The sequence below is a fragment of the Nerophis lumbriciformis genome, linkage group LG01 (assembly GCF_033978685.3).
Source record: "Nerophis lumbriciformis linkage group LG01, RoL_Nlum_v2.1, whole genome shotgun sequence".
Classification (NCBI taxonomy): Eukaryota; Metazoa; Chordata; class Actinopteri; order Syngnathiformes; family Syngnathidae; genus Nerophis; species Nerophis lumbriciformis.
In genome coordinates, this window is record NC_084548.2 from 308,163 (window position 1) to 324,048 (window position 15,886).

Below are 15,886 nucleotides of genomic sequence, written 5' to 3' on the forward strand. Positions count from 1 at the left end.
GCAAAACAACAAACAAAAATGATGCACAACACCAACAAAATATGATGCAAAACAAGAAAAACACAATATGATGCAAAAAAAACAAACAAACTATACAGCAAAACAACAAACTAAATATGATGCACAACAACACAAACAAAATATGATGCTAAACAACAAACTAAATATGATGCACAACAACACAAACAAAATATGATGCTAAGCAACAAACTAAATATGATGCACAACAACACAAACAAAATATGATGCTAAGCAACAACCACAATATGATGCTAAACAACACAAACAAAATATGATGCAAAACAATAAACAAAAAATGATGCAAAACAACACAAACAAAATATGATGCAAAACAACACAAACAAAATATGATGGAAAACAACAAACAAAATATGATGCAAAACAAGACAAACACAATATGATGCAAAACAACAAACAAAATATGATGCAAAACAAGACAAACAAAATATGATGCAAAACAAGACAAACAAAATATGATGCACAACAACACAAACAAAATATGATGCTAAACAACAAACAAAATATGATGCAAAACAACAAACAAAATATGATGCAAAACAAGACAAACAAAATATGATGCAAAACAAGACAAACAAAATATGATGCAAAACAATAAACAAAAAATGATGCAAAACAACACAAACAAAATATGATGCAAAACAACACAAACAAAATATGATGGAAAACAACAAACAAAATATGATGCAAAACAAGACAAACACAATATGATGCAAAACAACACAAAGAAAATATGATGCAAAACAACACAAACGAAATATGATGCAAAACAACAAACAAAATATGATGCAAAACAAGACAAACAAAATATGATGCTAAACAACACAAACAAAATATGATGCAAAACAAGACAAACAAAATATAAGGCTAAACAACACAAACAAAAAATTATGCAAAACAAGACAAACAAAATATGATGCAAAAAAACAAACAAAAATGATGCACAACACAAACAAAATGTGATGCAAAACAAGACAAACACAATATGATGCAAAAAAAAAAAAAAACTATACAGCAAAACAACAACCTAAATATGATGCACAACAACACAAACAAAATATGATGCTAAACAACAAGCTAAATATGATGCACAACAACACAAACAAAATATGATGCAAAACAACACAAACAAAATATGATGGAAAACAACAAACAAAATATGATGCAAAACAATACAAACAAAATATGATGGAAAACAGCAAACAAAATATGATGCAAAACAAGACAAACACAATATGATGGAAAACAACAAAATATGATGCAAAACAAAACAAACAAAATCTGATGCACAACAAGACAAACAAAATATGATGCTAAGCAACAAACACAATATGATGCTAAACAACACAAACAAAATATGATGCAAAACAATAAACAAAAAATGATGCAAAACAACACAAACAAAATATGATGCAAAACAACACAAACAAAATATGATGGAAAACAACAAACAAAATATGATGCAAAACAATACAAACAAAATATGATGGAAAACAGCAAACAAAATATGATGCAAAACAAGACAAACACAATATGATGGAAAACAACAAAATATGATGCAAAACAAAACAAACAAAATCTGATGCACAACAAGACAAACAAAATATGATGCAAAACAACAAACAAAATATGGTGCAAAACAAGACAAACACAATATGATGCAAAACAACAAACAAAATATGATGCACAACAACACAAACAAAATATGATAGAAAACAAACAAAATATGATGCAAAACAACACAAACAAAATATGATTCAAAACAACACAAACAAAATATGATGGAAAACAAACAAAATATGATGGAAAACAACAAACAAAATATGATGCAAAACAAGACAAACAAAATATGATGCAAAACAAGACAAACAAAATATGATGCTAAACAACACAAACAAAATATGATGCTAAACAATAAACAAAACATGATGCAAAACAACACAAACAAAATATGATGCAAAACAACACAAACAAAATATGATGCAAAACAACAAACAAAATATGATGCAAAACAAGACAAACAAAATATGATGGAAAACAACAAACAAAATATGATGCACAACAAGACAAACACAATATGATGCAAAACAACAAACACAATATGATGCAAAACAACAAACAAAATATGATGCAAAACAACAAACAAAATATGATGCAAAACAAGACAAACAAAATATGATGCAAAACAAAACAAACAAAATATGATGGAAAACAACAAACAAAATATGATGAAAACAACAAACAAAATATGGTGCAAAACAAGACAAACACAATATGATGCAAAACAACAAACAAAATATGATGCACAACAACACAAACAAAATATGATAGAAAACAAACAAAATATGATGCAAAACAACACAAACAAAATATGATTCAAAACAACACAAACAAAATATGATGGAAAACAAACAAAATATGATGGAAAACAACAAACAAAATATGATGCAAAACAAGACAAACAAAATATGATGCAAAACAAAACAAACAAAATTTTATGCACAACAAGACAAACAAAATATGATGCAAAACAACAAACAAAATATGATGCAAAACAAGAAACAAAATATGATGGACAGCAACACAAACAAAATATGATGCAAAACAAGACAAACAAAATATGATGCTAAACAACACAAACAAAATATGATGCAAAACAATAAACAAAAAATGATGCAAAACAAGACAAACAAAATATGATGCAAAACAACACAAACAAAATATGATGGAAAACAACAAACAAAATATGATGAAAACAACAAACAAAATATGGTGCAAAACAAGACAAACACAATATGATGCAAAACAACAAACAAAATATGATGCACAACAAGACAAACACAATATGATGCACAACAACACAAACAAAATATGATGCTAAGCAACAAACACAATATGATGCAAAACAACACAAACAAAATATGATGCAAAACAACACAAACAAAATATGATGGAAAACAACAAACAAAATATGATGGAAAACAACAAACAAAATATGATGCAAAACAACAAACAAAATATGATGCTAAACAACAAACAAAATATGATGCTAAACAATAAACAAAAAATGATGCAAAACAACACAAACAAAATATGATGCAAAACAACACAAACAAAATATGATGCACAACAAGACAAACACAATATGATGCAAAACAACAAACAAAATATGATGCAAAACAAGACAAACAAAATATGATGGAAAACAAAAACAAAATTTTATGCACAACAAGACAAACAAAATATGATGCAAAACAACAAACAAAATATGATGCAAAACAAGAAACAAAATATGATGCACAGCAACACAAACAAAATATGATGCAAAACAAGACAAACAAAATATGATGCTAAACAACAAACAAAATATGGTGCAAAACAAGACAAACACAATATGATGCAAAACAACAAACAAAATATGATGCACAACAACACAAACAAAATATGATATAAAACAAACAAAATATGATGCAAAACAACACAAACAAAATATGATTCAAAACAACACAAAAAAAATATGATGGAAAACAACAAACAAAATATGATGCAAAACAAGACAAACAAAATATGATGTAAAACAACAAACAAAATATGATGCACAACAAGACAACATAATCTGAGGTGCTGTCACACACTATTGTGACAGCACTTGTCACATTCTTGTTTGGGCGGTAAGACCATTTGGGTGTTCAGTGTTTTGGAGCAGTTCATTGGTTTTTCCTTCGTGTCTTGCCTTTTTCTGTGTTAGCGCCCCTGTGTTTCTGTTCCAGACTTAACCACTCCTTCAGGTGTGCATCATTACCTGGCCTATTTAAGCACATGTACATGCAGGAAGCCACTAGCTAGTTACTCCTCATGGACACAGGACTTTGAGTTCATGCTCTGGATTCTCCTGTTTTCAGGAAGACCTTCCTACCAGTATAGTCTTCCTCTGCGCTGTTCTTCTTTATTACATTTGACCTGTTGCTGCATTTTTCAATCTTGTGTTCCTTTTATGCACCATCATTTTTTGTTATCTACTTTAGTGTTGCCCTTTACCCCCGTCTTGAGCAATAAAGATAATGTTTGTTTTACTCCTGCCTGTATTTTGCATTTTTGGGATCCACTAGCCATCGGGTATCAAACTCAAGATCCGAGGACCAGGTCTGGCCCGCCGCATCATTTTATATGGCCCTTGAAGGCCTGGAAAAAAAACATCTCTGATTACTAAATGGATTTGTTCTTCCCGTTTGGACGGATAAAAACTATAAGTGGCAGTTTTTTTCATAGTTTGGCCGGGGGTGCGACTTATACTCAGGAGCGACTTATGTGTGAAATGATGAACACATTAGCGTAAAATATCAAATAATATTATTGATGTCATTCACGTAAGAGACTAGACGTATACGATTTCATGGGATTTAGCGATTAGGAGTGACAGATTGTTTGGTAAACGTATAGCATGTTCTATATGTTATAGTTATTTGAATGACTCTTACCATAATATGTTACGTTAACATACCAGTTGGTTATTTATGCCTCATATAACGTACATTCTTTATTCTTTATTTATTTTAAATTGCCTTTCAAATGTCTATTCTTGCTGTTGGCTTTTATCAAATACATTTCCCCAAAAAATGCGACTTATAAATGTTTTTTCCTTTCTTTATTATGCATTTTCGGCCGGTGCGACTTATACTCCGGAGCGACTTATACTCCGAAAAATACGGTAATTGCAAATTTTTTCAACTTTTAATAATAACCAAGATTGCAACAAATATTGTATGGTCATACTTTCCAAACAATTTTTGGGGTTAAAGTTCAAACAAATGCTGTAGATATCTGCTTGAACTATGATCTCAAAGCAAGTTAACCATCTAATTGTTTACTGTAGATTTTAGGGGTTAAATTCATGTTTTTTTTTTTTTTTTTTTTTACAGCATATTAACTTTAAATAAATAAAAAACTGTTATTACAGTAAAATTTAAAGTCATTTTGATAGTAGGCTAATATAACTAATATAGACACTTACATCATGTGTTGCCTTCATTATAACACTTATATAAGACTTTTAAAGTCATTTTGATAGTAGGCTAATATAGACACTTACATCATGTGTTGCCTTCATTTTAACACTTATATAAGACCTTTAAAGTCATTTTGATAGTAGGCTAATAAAACTAATAGACACTTACATCATGTGTTATCTTCATTATAACACTTATATAAGATTTAAAGTCATTTTGATAGTAGGCTAATATAACTAATATAGACACTTACATCATGTGTTGCCTTCATTTTAACACTTATATAAGACTTTTAAAGTCATTTTGATAGTAGGCTAATATAGCTAATATAGACACTTACATGATGTGTTGCCTTCATTTTAACACTTATATAAGACTTTTAAAGTCATTTTGATAGTAGGCTAATATAGCTAATATAGACACTTACATCATGTGTTGCCTTCATTTTAACACTTATATAAGACTTTTAAAGTCATTTTGATAGTAGGCTAATATAACTAATATAGACACTTACATCATGTGTTGCCTTCATTATAACACTTATATAAGACGTTTAAAGTAATTTTGATAGTAGGCTAATATAGACACTTACATCATGTGTTGTCTTCATTATAACACTTATATAAGACTTTTAAAGTAATTTTGATAGTAGGCTAATATAGCTAATATAGACACTTACATCATGTTTTGCCTTCATTTTAACACTTATATAAGACCTTTAAAGTCATTTTGATAGTAGGCTAATAAAACTAATATAGACACTTACATCATGTGTTATCTTCATTATAACACTTATATAAGATTTAAAGTCATTTTGATAGTAGGCTAATATAACTAATATAGACACTTACATCATGTGTTGTCTTCATTATAACACTTATATAAGACGTTTAAAGTCATTTTGATAGTAGGCTAATATAACTAATAGAACCTTACGTCATGTGTTGCCTTCATTATAACACTTATATAAGACTTTCAAAGTCATTTTGATAGTAGGCTAATATAGCTAATTTAGACACTTACATCATGTGTTGTCTTCATTATAACACTTATATAAGACGTTTAAAGTCATTTTGATAGTAGGCTAATATAGCTAATATAGACACTTACGTCATGTGTTGCCTTCATTATAACACTTATATAAGACTTTCAAAGTCATTTTGATAGTAGGCTAATATAGCTAATATAGACACTTACGTCATGTGTTGCCTTCATTATAACACTTATATAAGACGTTTAAAGTCATTTTGATAGTAGGCTAATATAGCTAATATAGACACTTACGTCATGTGTTGCCTTCATTATAACACTTATATAAGACTTTTAAAATCATTTTGATAGTAGGCTAATATAGCTAATATAGACACTTACATCATGTGTTGTCTTCATTATAACACTTATATAAGACGTTTAAAGTCATTTTGATAGTAGGCTAATATAGCTAATATAGACACTTACGTCATGTGTTGCCTTCATTATAACACTTATATAAGACTTTTAAAGTCATTTTGATAGTAGGCTAATATAGCTAATATAGACACTTACATCATGTGTTGTCTTCATTATAACACTTATATAAGACGTTTAAAGTCATTTTGATAGTAGGCTAATATAACTAATATAGACACTTACATCATGTGTTGCCTTCATTATAACACTTATATAAGACGTTTAAAGTCATTTTGATAGTAGGATAATATAACTAATATAGACACTTACATCATGTGTTGTCTTCATTATAACACTTATAAAGACGTTTAAAGTCATTTTGATAGTAGGCTAATATAGACACTTACATCATGTTTTGCCTTCATTTTAACACTTATATAAGACCTTTAAAGTCATTTTGATAGTAGGCTAATATAGCTAATATAGACACTTACGTCATGTGTTGCCTTCATTATAACACTTATATAAGACTTTTAAAATCATTTTGATAGTAGGCTAATATAACTAATATAGACACTTACATCATGTGTTGTCTTCATTATAACACTTATATAAGACGTTTAAAGTCATTTTGATAGTAGGCTAATATAGCTAATATAGACACTTACATCATGTGTTGCCTTCATTATAACACTTATATAAGACTTTTAAAGTCATTTTGATAGTAGGCTAATATAATTATAATAGACACTTACATCATGTGTTGTCTTCATTATAACACTTATATAAGACTTTCAAAGTCATTTTGATAGTAGGCTAATATAGCTAATTTAGACACTTACATCATGTGTTGTCTTCATTATAACACTTATATAAGACGTTTAAAGTCATTTTGATAGTAGGCTAATATAGCTAATATAGACACTTACGTCATGTGTTGCCTTCATTATAACACTTATATAAGACGTTTAAAGTCATTTTGATAGTAGGCTAATATAGCTAATATAGACACTTACGTCATGTGTTGCCTTCATTATAACACTTATATAAGACTTTTAAAATCATTTTGATAGTAGGCTAATATAGCTAATATAGACACTTACATCATGTGTTGTCTTCATTATAACACTTATATAAGACGTTTAAAGTCATTTTGATAGTAGGCTAATATAGCTAATATAGACACTTACGTCATGTGTTGCCTTCATTATAACACTTATATAAGACTTTTAAAGTCATTTTGATAGTAGGCTAATATAGCTAATATAGACACTTACATCATGTGTTGTCTTCATTATAACACTTATATAAGACGTTTAAAGTCATTTTGATAGTAGGCTAATATAACTAATATAGACACTTACATCATGTGTTGCCTTCATTATAACACTTATATAAGACGTTTAAAGTCATTTTGATAGTAGGATAATATAACTAATATAGACACTTACATCATGTGTTGTCTTCATTATAACACTTATAAAGACGTTTAAAGTCATTTTGATAGTAGGCTAATATAGACACTTACATCATGTTTTGCCTTCATTTTAACACTTATATAAGACCTTTAAAGTCATTTTGATAGTAGGCTAATATAGCTAATATAGACACTTACGTCATGTGTTGCCTTCATTATAACACTTATATAAGACTTTTAAAATCATTTTGATAGTAGGCTAATATAACTAATATAGACACTTACATCATGTGTTGTCTTCATTATAACACTTATATAAGACGTTTAAAGTCATTTTGATAGTAGGCTAATATAGCTAATATAGACACTTACATCATGTGTTGCCTTCATTATAACACTTATATAAGACTTTTAAAGTCATTTTGATAGTAGGCTAATATAACTAATATAGACACTTACATCATGTGTTGTCTTCATTATAACACTTATATAAGACGTTTAAAGTCATTTTGATAGTAGGCTAATATAGCTAATATAGACACTTGCGTCATGTGTTGCCTTAGTGCCATAGTGTGTACGTACTTTTTGAGCACATTCAACAATACCGTGACAGTAATAATAACTGTGACATGAAATGGTCATGTGGTTACATGGGTGTATTTCTGTGGAATGAAGTGGGTGCTACCTGAACTTGGAAAAGAGCCTCCCGAACAAGGTCTGCACGGGCATCAGGAACAGGATGACCACCATGCCTGCCAGGCACGACGGCCCGATCTCCTGCCACAGCAAGCCCACCACCACTGCTGCCTGCAAGGGCCCCACCCACAGGAAGTGGATGAAGATCGTCACCTGTTGCAGAAAAGAAAACAACAAAGTGAAAATATTAGAATAATTATATATAAGTCATCACACAACTCTTATGCTTAAAGGCCGTTGCTCAAGTTATTATCTATTGTGCTCCAGCTGTACTTTTTCTTTTCGTGCAAAAGCGCACAACTTGTTATCTTCCACTGCAAGTTAGGAGTTGCCTCGCCGCAGATGTTTTCTGTCTTTCAGCCTGCTAACAGCCAAGGACGGACCTCAAGTACCTCGACGAAGATAAAGCCACACCGGGCAGACAAAGCAAAGACAGGGCGAAATCACAAGGCCCCCAAGCACATTCCGTTCTGAATAATCACGTATTGTGCGTACTGAGCTGCTCGCATAATGTGTGACCCCTCCCTTTAGACGCAGCCTCAGCCATGTAACTAGGGAACTCCTAAACTAAATACATAGAGGAGCACGTGGGCTGTTCCTCAGAGCGTAGGGTGAGACTGTAATTGAGTGTGCAGTAGAGATGCGCGGTTTGCGGACACAACCGCGGAGTCCGCGGATTATCCGCGGGTCGGGCGGTTGAAATAAAAAAAAATTTGATTTTATCTGCGGGTCGGGTCGGGCGGTTGAAATAAAAAAAAAAAGATTTTAAATAGATTCAGGCGGGTGGCAGTTAAACCAATTCGGAAATATATATACTAGAGATGCGCGGTTTGCGGGCACAACCGCGGAGTCCGCAGATTATCCGCGGATCGGGCGGATGAAATGAAAAAAAAAAAGATTTTATCCGCGCGCGGGTCGGGTCGGGCGGATTAATTAGATTTTTTTTTTTTTTTTTTTGCGGGTGGCAGTTAAACCAATTCGGAAATATATATACATAGTTAAATGTTGTTACCCACATACGAAAAACGAGCAGGCACCTGCAGCATATGCCACAACAGAAGAAGAAAAAAGAAAAGAGATGGACACTTTTACGGAGCGGAGAAGGGACGGGACCGAGGCCCCTTCCCCCGAGACGCGCTTGGAGGTGCGCTCAGCGCGGCTCCCATATGATTGCGCACTGGTGTGCGTCTGGGTCGTGACAGCGTGGCACGCGAAAGTCTGTGCTGCATTGGATCAGTCTCCTTTCTTTAACAGGCAAAAGCTTTATAACCTCACCATACCTGCCAACTTTTGAAATCAGAAAAACCTAGTAGCCAGGGTCCAAGGGCCGCAGGCCCCGGTAGGTCCAGGACAAAGTCCTGGTGGAGGGTTCAGGGCTTCGCCCCCCGACGCAAAATGATTATTAGCATTCAGACAGGTTAAAATGATGCTAAAACCATCACTTTTCTATCAGTCACAGTGACTTTTCAAAACAAAAATATTACAGCAAAAATCATATGGGTTGATTGACATGTTTATTCTGTAAGCTAACTTCAATAGTTTGAAATTATTTTGACAGTTAATGCCAGTTATCCTGTCAACCTTTCACAAGACTTCAATTTGTTAATTGAAAGTATAAACACTTTTTACAGTAAACAAATGGTAAAACAGTACTAAACAATTCCATAAAAAAAAAAATTGGTGTCATTATTAACTTTCTGTCCAAGCTTGTATAATCTACTGCCTTGTTCAATTGTAAAAAATATTCTGTGCCTAAAATTCACATTTCTATCACAATTATCATACTGTAAACATGGTAAGCTAACTTCATTCAAATGAATAGTCCTGTCAATAGCATGGAATTACAATTCAAATGTAGTTTTTTTGTAAGTCTTTCAAAAGAATTCAAAATATGAAGAATTCATGAAACTGAATTGAAGCCATCAGACACTTGAAAAGTGGCACATCACATCTCTAATGTAATCATTTGAACTTTTCAACAGAAATAGCACTGCAAAAATATTAAGGACATACTTCTGTATTTTGGTAGTTATGCTGTCAACGTTTAACAAGATTTCTTCAACTTGGACTTGAAAGCATAAATAGTATAAACACTTTTAACAGTATGTCGTGCTGTGAAATACAGCCGACAGGATTGCGCACCAAACACGAAGCAAGGCCAAAGCGCACGCGCGCATGGTGCAGGAGAACAAAGGACTTCTTTCATTTAAGGTTTGTGATAAACCATCAAACTCATTCGTTAAAAGGACTCTATAGTAATATAAAGCGAATTTTTCTGGACATTATCATGCAAGAAAAGTTTATTTTTGGGACCGCGATCACCGCGTAATGATTTTTAAAGGTTGCATTACAAACATTTAACTGTCCCATGTGATCAGCCAGTGCGATTGGAAATCCATGCTCAATTATTGCCTCCGTAAATAAAACTTCGGGCGGATGGCGGGCGGGTGCAGTTCTGATCAAACGTTACATCGGGTGGATGGCGGATGGTTGACGACTTTCTGACGCGGTTGCGGATGAAATAAATTGCCTATCCGCGCATCTCTAATATATACATAGTTAAATGTTGTTACCCACATACGAAAAACGAGCAAAAAGAGATGGCAACGCCGGCAGCAAACGTGGTACGCGACAAACTAAAAAAAGGGAATACTAAAGACCAGGGGGAAAAAAGGCCAGAAAAGTTCAGCGTGGACTCGTTTTTATGAGGTTGTAAATCAGGATGATAGTAATGCTGGCTACGTGATTTGCAAGAGCTGCGACGCTGTTTATGTCTACGACAGTCACAAAACCGGGACATCTAACATTGGTGCATCACATTTGTGCAAAACCCCGAACCTCCACAAACACCCTGAGCATGAGCAGTTTCGTCCGCCGTGATCCCAGAAGAGTGCCACAGGATGTTAAAACAAGATAGAACGCAGCTGCCTGCAGCAGTTTGAGTGGCGCGAGCGCGCTTGGAGGTGCGCTCAGCGCGGCTCCCAGATGATTGCGCACTGGTGTGCGTCTGGGCCGTGACAGCGTGACACGCATTGAATGTCTCTGCTGCATTGGATCAGTCTCCTTTCTTTAACAGGCAAAAGCTTTATAACCTCACTAATGCCTTTCATCGTCTATATTAGATATATAACAACGGGCGGGTGCGGTTTTGATTAAATGTTAGTTCGGGTGGATGGCGGATGGTTGACGACTTTTGTGATGCGGTTGCGGATGAAATAATTGCCTATCCGCGCATCTCTAGTGTGCAGAGCAAAATTGAACTCTGTCTCTGCCTGATTCCTTGCTTCTTGTTCTGTCTAATAGAAAGTTCTGTGCTTAAACCTGACAGAACATGCAGGTATAGTTGGACAACAATTAGTCTGGTTCAAAAAAGCAAAAACTGGTGATAGCGACTCGACTACTATTAACTAGGGGTGTAATGGTACACAAAAATTTCGGTTCGGTACGTACCTCGGTTTAGAGGTCACGGGTTCGGTTCATTTTCGGTACAGTAAGAAAACAAAATATACATTTTTGGGTTATTTATTTACCAAATTTGCAAAATCTTCCACCAAAAATATTTTCCTTAGTGTAATATTTGATGTGAAGTAATGGGAACCTTGGATAGGTCAATAATTCATAACAACATTGATTTTGATTCAATATTATTTTTTTGAGCAATGACAGTTTGAAAGAAAAAAAAACTGCTTTGTTTTATTAGTCAACTTTTTCTAAATTACATTTAACCTTTAAACTTTTTTATTTCACTTTTCTTATGTTTTGTTTATTTTAATAGTATTTTTAGAATGTGTCATGGGCCTTTAAAACATTAGCTGTGGGCTGCAAATGGCCTCCGGGGCACACTTTTGACACCCCTGCTATAGATAATAACAAATTAAATGTGATAAAGCCTGGCGACGCATGCGCGTTTATCATAACTCTCTCTCTCTCTCTCTGTCTCTGCCCCTCCCTCACCAATGCTGCTGTTTGTTTTGTTTTTAACCCCTTCTTAACCCTGAACGTCCATTAAAAATACACGCAACCCTAACTCAAAATGCTGGACATTTGAGGCATTTAAGAAACTCCGCCCTGACAGCTCCGCAAAAGAGGACGTATGGTCAGTCTATCCTAGCCCGTTAGCTGCTAGCATGCCGTGTGTTGCGCCTCGGTGTGCATTGTTTACACAACGTGCGTTACGCTACTTAATATGTCCGCGTGGAAACTCGTTCGGTACACCTCCGAACCGAACAGGAACCCCCGTACCGAAACGGTTCAATACAAATACACGTACCGTTACACCCCTACTACAAACCCCGTTTCCATATGAGTTGGGAAAATGTGTTAGATGCAAATATAAACGGAATACAATGAATTGCAAATCCTTTTCAACCCATATTCACACCCCTTTGTCCACAACTGCGTGAGCAAATAGTCAGACAGTTTAAGAACAACGTTTCTCAAAGTGCAATTGCAAGAAATTTAGGGATTTCAACATCTACGGTCCATAATATCATCAAAAGGTTCACAGAATCTGAAGAAAACACTCCACGTAAGCGGCATGGCCGGAAACCAACATTAAATGACCGTGACCTTCGAACCCTCAGACGGCACTGTATCAAAAACCGACATCCATCTCTAAAGGATATCACCACATGGGCTCAGGAACACTCCAGAAAACCACTGTCAGTAACTACAATTGGTCGCTACATCTGTAAGTGCAAGTTAAAGCTCTGCTATGCAAAGCGAAAGCCATTTATCAACAACACCCAGAAACGCTGCCTGCTTCTCTGGGCCCGAGATCATCTAAGATGGACTCATGCAAAGTGGAAAAGTGTTCTGTGGTCTGACGAGTCCACATTTCAAATTGTTTTTGGAAATATTTGACATTGTGTCATCCGGACCAAAGGGGAAGCGAACCATCCAGACTGTTATCGATGCAAAGTGTAAAAGGCAGCATGTGTGATGGTATGGGGGTGTATTAGTGCCCAAGACATGGGTAACTTACACATCTGTGAAGGCACCATTAATGCTGAAAGGTACATACAGGTTTTGCTTATTTCAGCAAGACAATGCCAAGCCACATTCAGCACGTGTTACAACAGCGTGGCTTCGTAAAAAAAAAAGAGTGCAGGTACTTTCCTGGCCCGCCTGCAGTCCAGACCTGTCTCCCATCGAAAATGTGTGGCACATTATGAAGCGTAAAATACGACAGCGGAGACCCCGGACTGTTGAAGCTCTACATAAAACAAGAATGGGAAAGAATTCCACTTTCAAAGCTTCAACAATTAGTTTCCTCAGTTCCCAATCGTTTATTGAGTGTTGTTAAAAGAAAAGGTGATGTAACACAGTGGTGAACATGCCCTTTCCGTTGATTCCGTTAATTATTAAAAAAAAAAAAAAAGTTTATGAGTTTGAACTTTAAATATCTTGTCTTTGTAGTGCATTTGTCATGACTTGGTCTTGGATGTTTGCTTTTCCGGGATGCAACGGAAAGTTGGCACGGGCGAGACGGGAATGAAGGTACATGATTTATTTATTATCAAAAAAAAAAAGAATAAACGAAAAGCGCGCACAGTGGCGGAGAATAAACTATGAAACCAAAAGACTATAGCAAAAAAGTACAAACGAAAAAACACGCACAATGGCGGAGAACAAACTATGAAACCAAAAAGACTATAAACATGGAACAAAAACTTACTTGGCTTGGACAAAAATAGTTGCATGAAGAATGGACATGGAAAGAATGGACAGAGCATAAATGTGGTGAGGTCGTCAGAAAGACAAACTGAAAAACACTGAACTTAAATACTACAGACATGATTAACGAAAACAGGTGCGTGGCTCAAGACGTGAAACAGGTGCGTGACGTGAGAGGTGAAAACTAACGGGTTGCTATGGTGACAATCAAGAGTGCACAATGAGTCCAAACGTGGAACAGGTGAAACTAATGGGGTAATCATGGAAACAAGACAAGGGAGTGAAAAGACAGAAACTAAAGAGTCCTATAACTAAACAAAACATGACTTAAAACAAAACATGATTACACAGACATGACAGCATTCAATTGAATATGGGTTGAAAAGGATTTGCAAATCATTGTATTCCGTTTATATTTACATCTAACACAATTTCCCAACTCATATGGAAACGGGGTTTGTATTATCTGTCTGAATAAACTCAAATAAACAAAAGCCATGAGACAAGCATGTAGTAGCACATAACAATGGTCACGACAGAGATGATATTTTCATGAACATACATCATCAAACCTGTTGACGTCATTTGATAGGAGATTGACAATCTGGCCAGTGGTGGTCTTTCCCATGGCGTAACTGCTGAGGCACAGAGCCTAGGGAAAGAAACATACAAGTCAAATCACCATTTAGATTAGAAACCAAGTCTAATACAAAATGGTGTGCAGAAGCATGGAAATGGAGTGACGAAACAAAGGATGTTTTGTTGGAGCACATTTGAGTTCCGTTCTCACGACTGTAATGGAAGTTGAGTTTTTAATGGACAGTACAGTTTGTATATACAGGTAAAAGCCAGTAAATTAGAATATTTTGAAAAACTTGATTTATTTCAGTAATTGCATTCAAAAGGTGTAACTTGTACATTATATTTATTCATTGCACACAGACTGATGCATTCAAATGTTTATTTCATTTAATTTTGATGATTTGAAGTGGCAACAAATGAAAATCCAAAATTCCGTGTGTCACAAAATTAGAATATTACTTAAGGCTAATACAAAAAAGGGATGTTTAGAAATGTTGGCCAACTGAAAAGTATGAAAATGAAAAATATGAGCATGTACAATACTCAATACTTGGTTGGAGCTCCTTTTGCCTCAATTACTGCGTTAATGCGGCGTGGCATGGAGTCGATGAGTTTCTGGCACTGCTCAGGTGTTATGAGAGCCCAGGTTGCTCTGATAGTGGCCTTCAACTCTTCTGCGTTTTTGGGTCTGGCATTCTGCATCTTCCTTTTCACAATACCCCACAGATTTTCTATGGGGCTAAGGTCAGGGGAGTTGGCGGGCCAATTTAGAACAGAAATACCATGGTCCGTAAACCAGGCACGGGTAGATTTTGCGCTGTGTGCAGGCGCCAAGTCCTGTTGGAACTTGAAATCTCCATCTCCATAGAGCAGGTCAGCAGCAGGAAGCATGAAGTGCTCTAAAACTTGCTGGTAGACGGCTGCGTTGACCCTGGATCTCAGGAAACAGAGTGGACCGACACCAGCAGATGACATGGCACCCCAAACCATCACTGATGGTGGAAACTTTACACTAGACTTCAGGCAACGTGGATCCTGTGCCTCTCCTGTCTTCCTCCAGACTCTGGGACCTCGATTTCGA

General features: G+C 34.9%; 1 protein-coding gene across 1 annotated transcript in view; it reads right to left on the bottom strand.

The window, feature by feature from the left end:
* The window catches only part of abcc4 (ATP binding cassette subfamily C member 4 (PEL blood group)), a 135,172-nt gene that overhangs the window by 60,392 nt on the left and 58,894 nt on the right, over nucleotides 1-15,886 (bottom strand). Inside the window, exons 7-8 of the mRNA XM_061973616.2 lie at nucleotides 14,786-14,875; nucleotides 8,537-8,700 (exon numbers count right to left, since the gene is read on the bottom strand). Coding sequence (XP_061829600.2) covers nucleotides 8,537-8,700; nucleotides 14,786-14,875 — 254 coding nt within the window. The remainder of the gene's footprint in view (nucleotides 1-8,536; nucleotides 8,701-14,785; nucleotides 14,876-15,886) is intronic.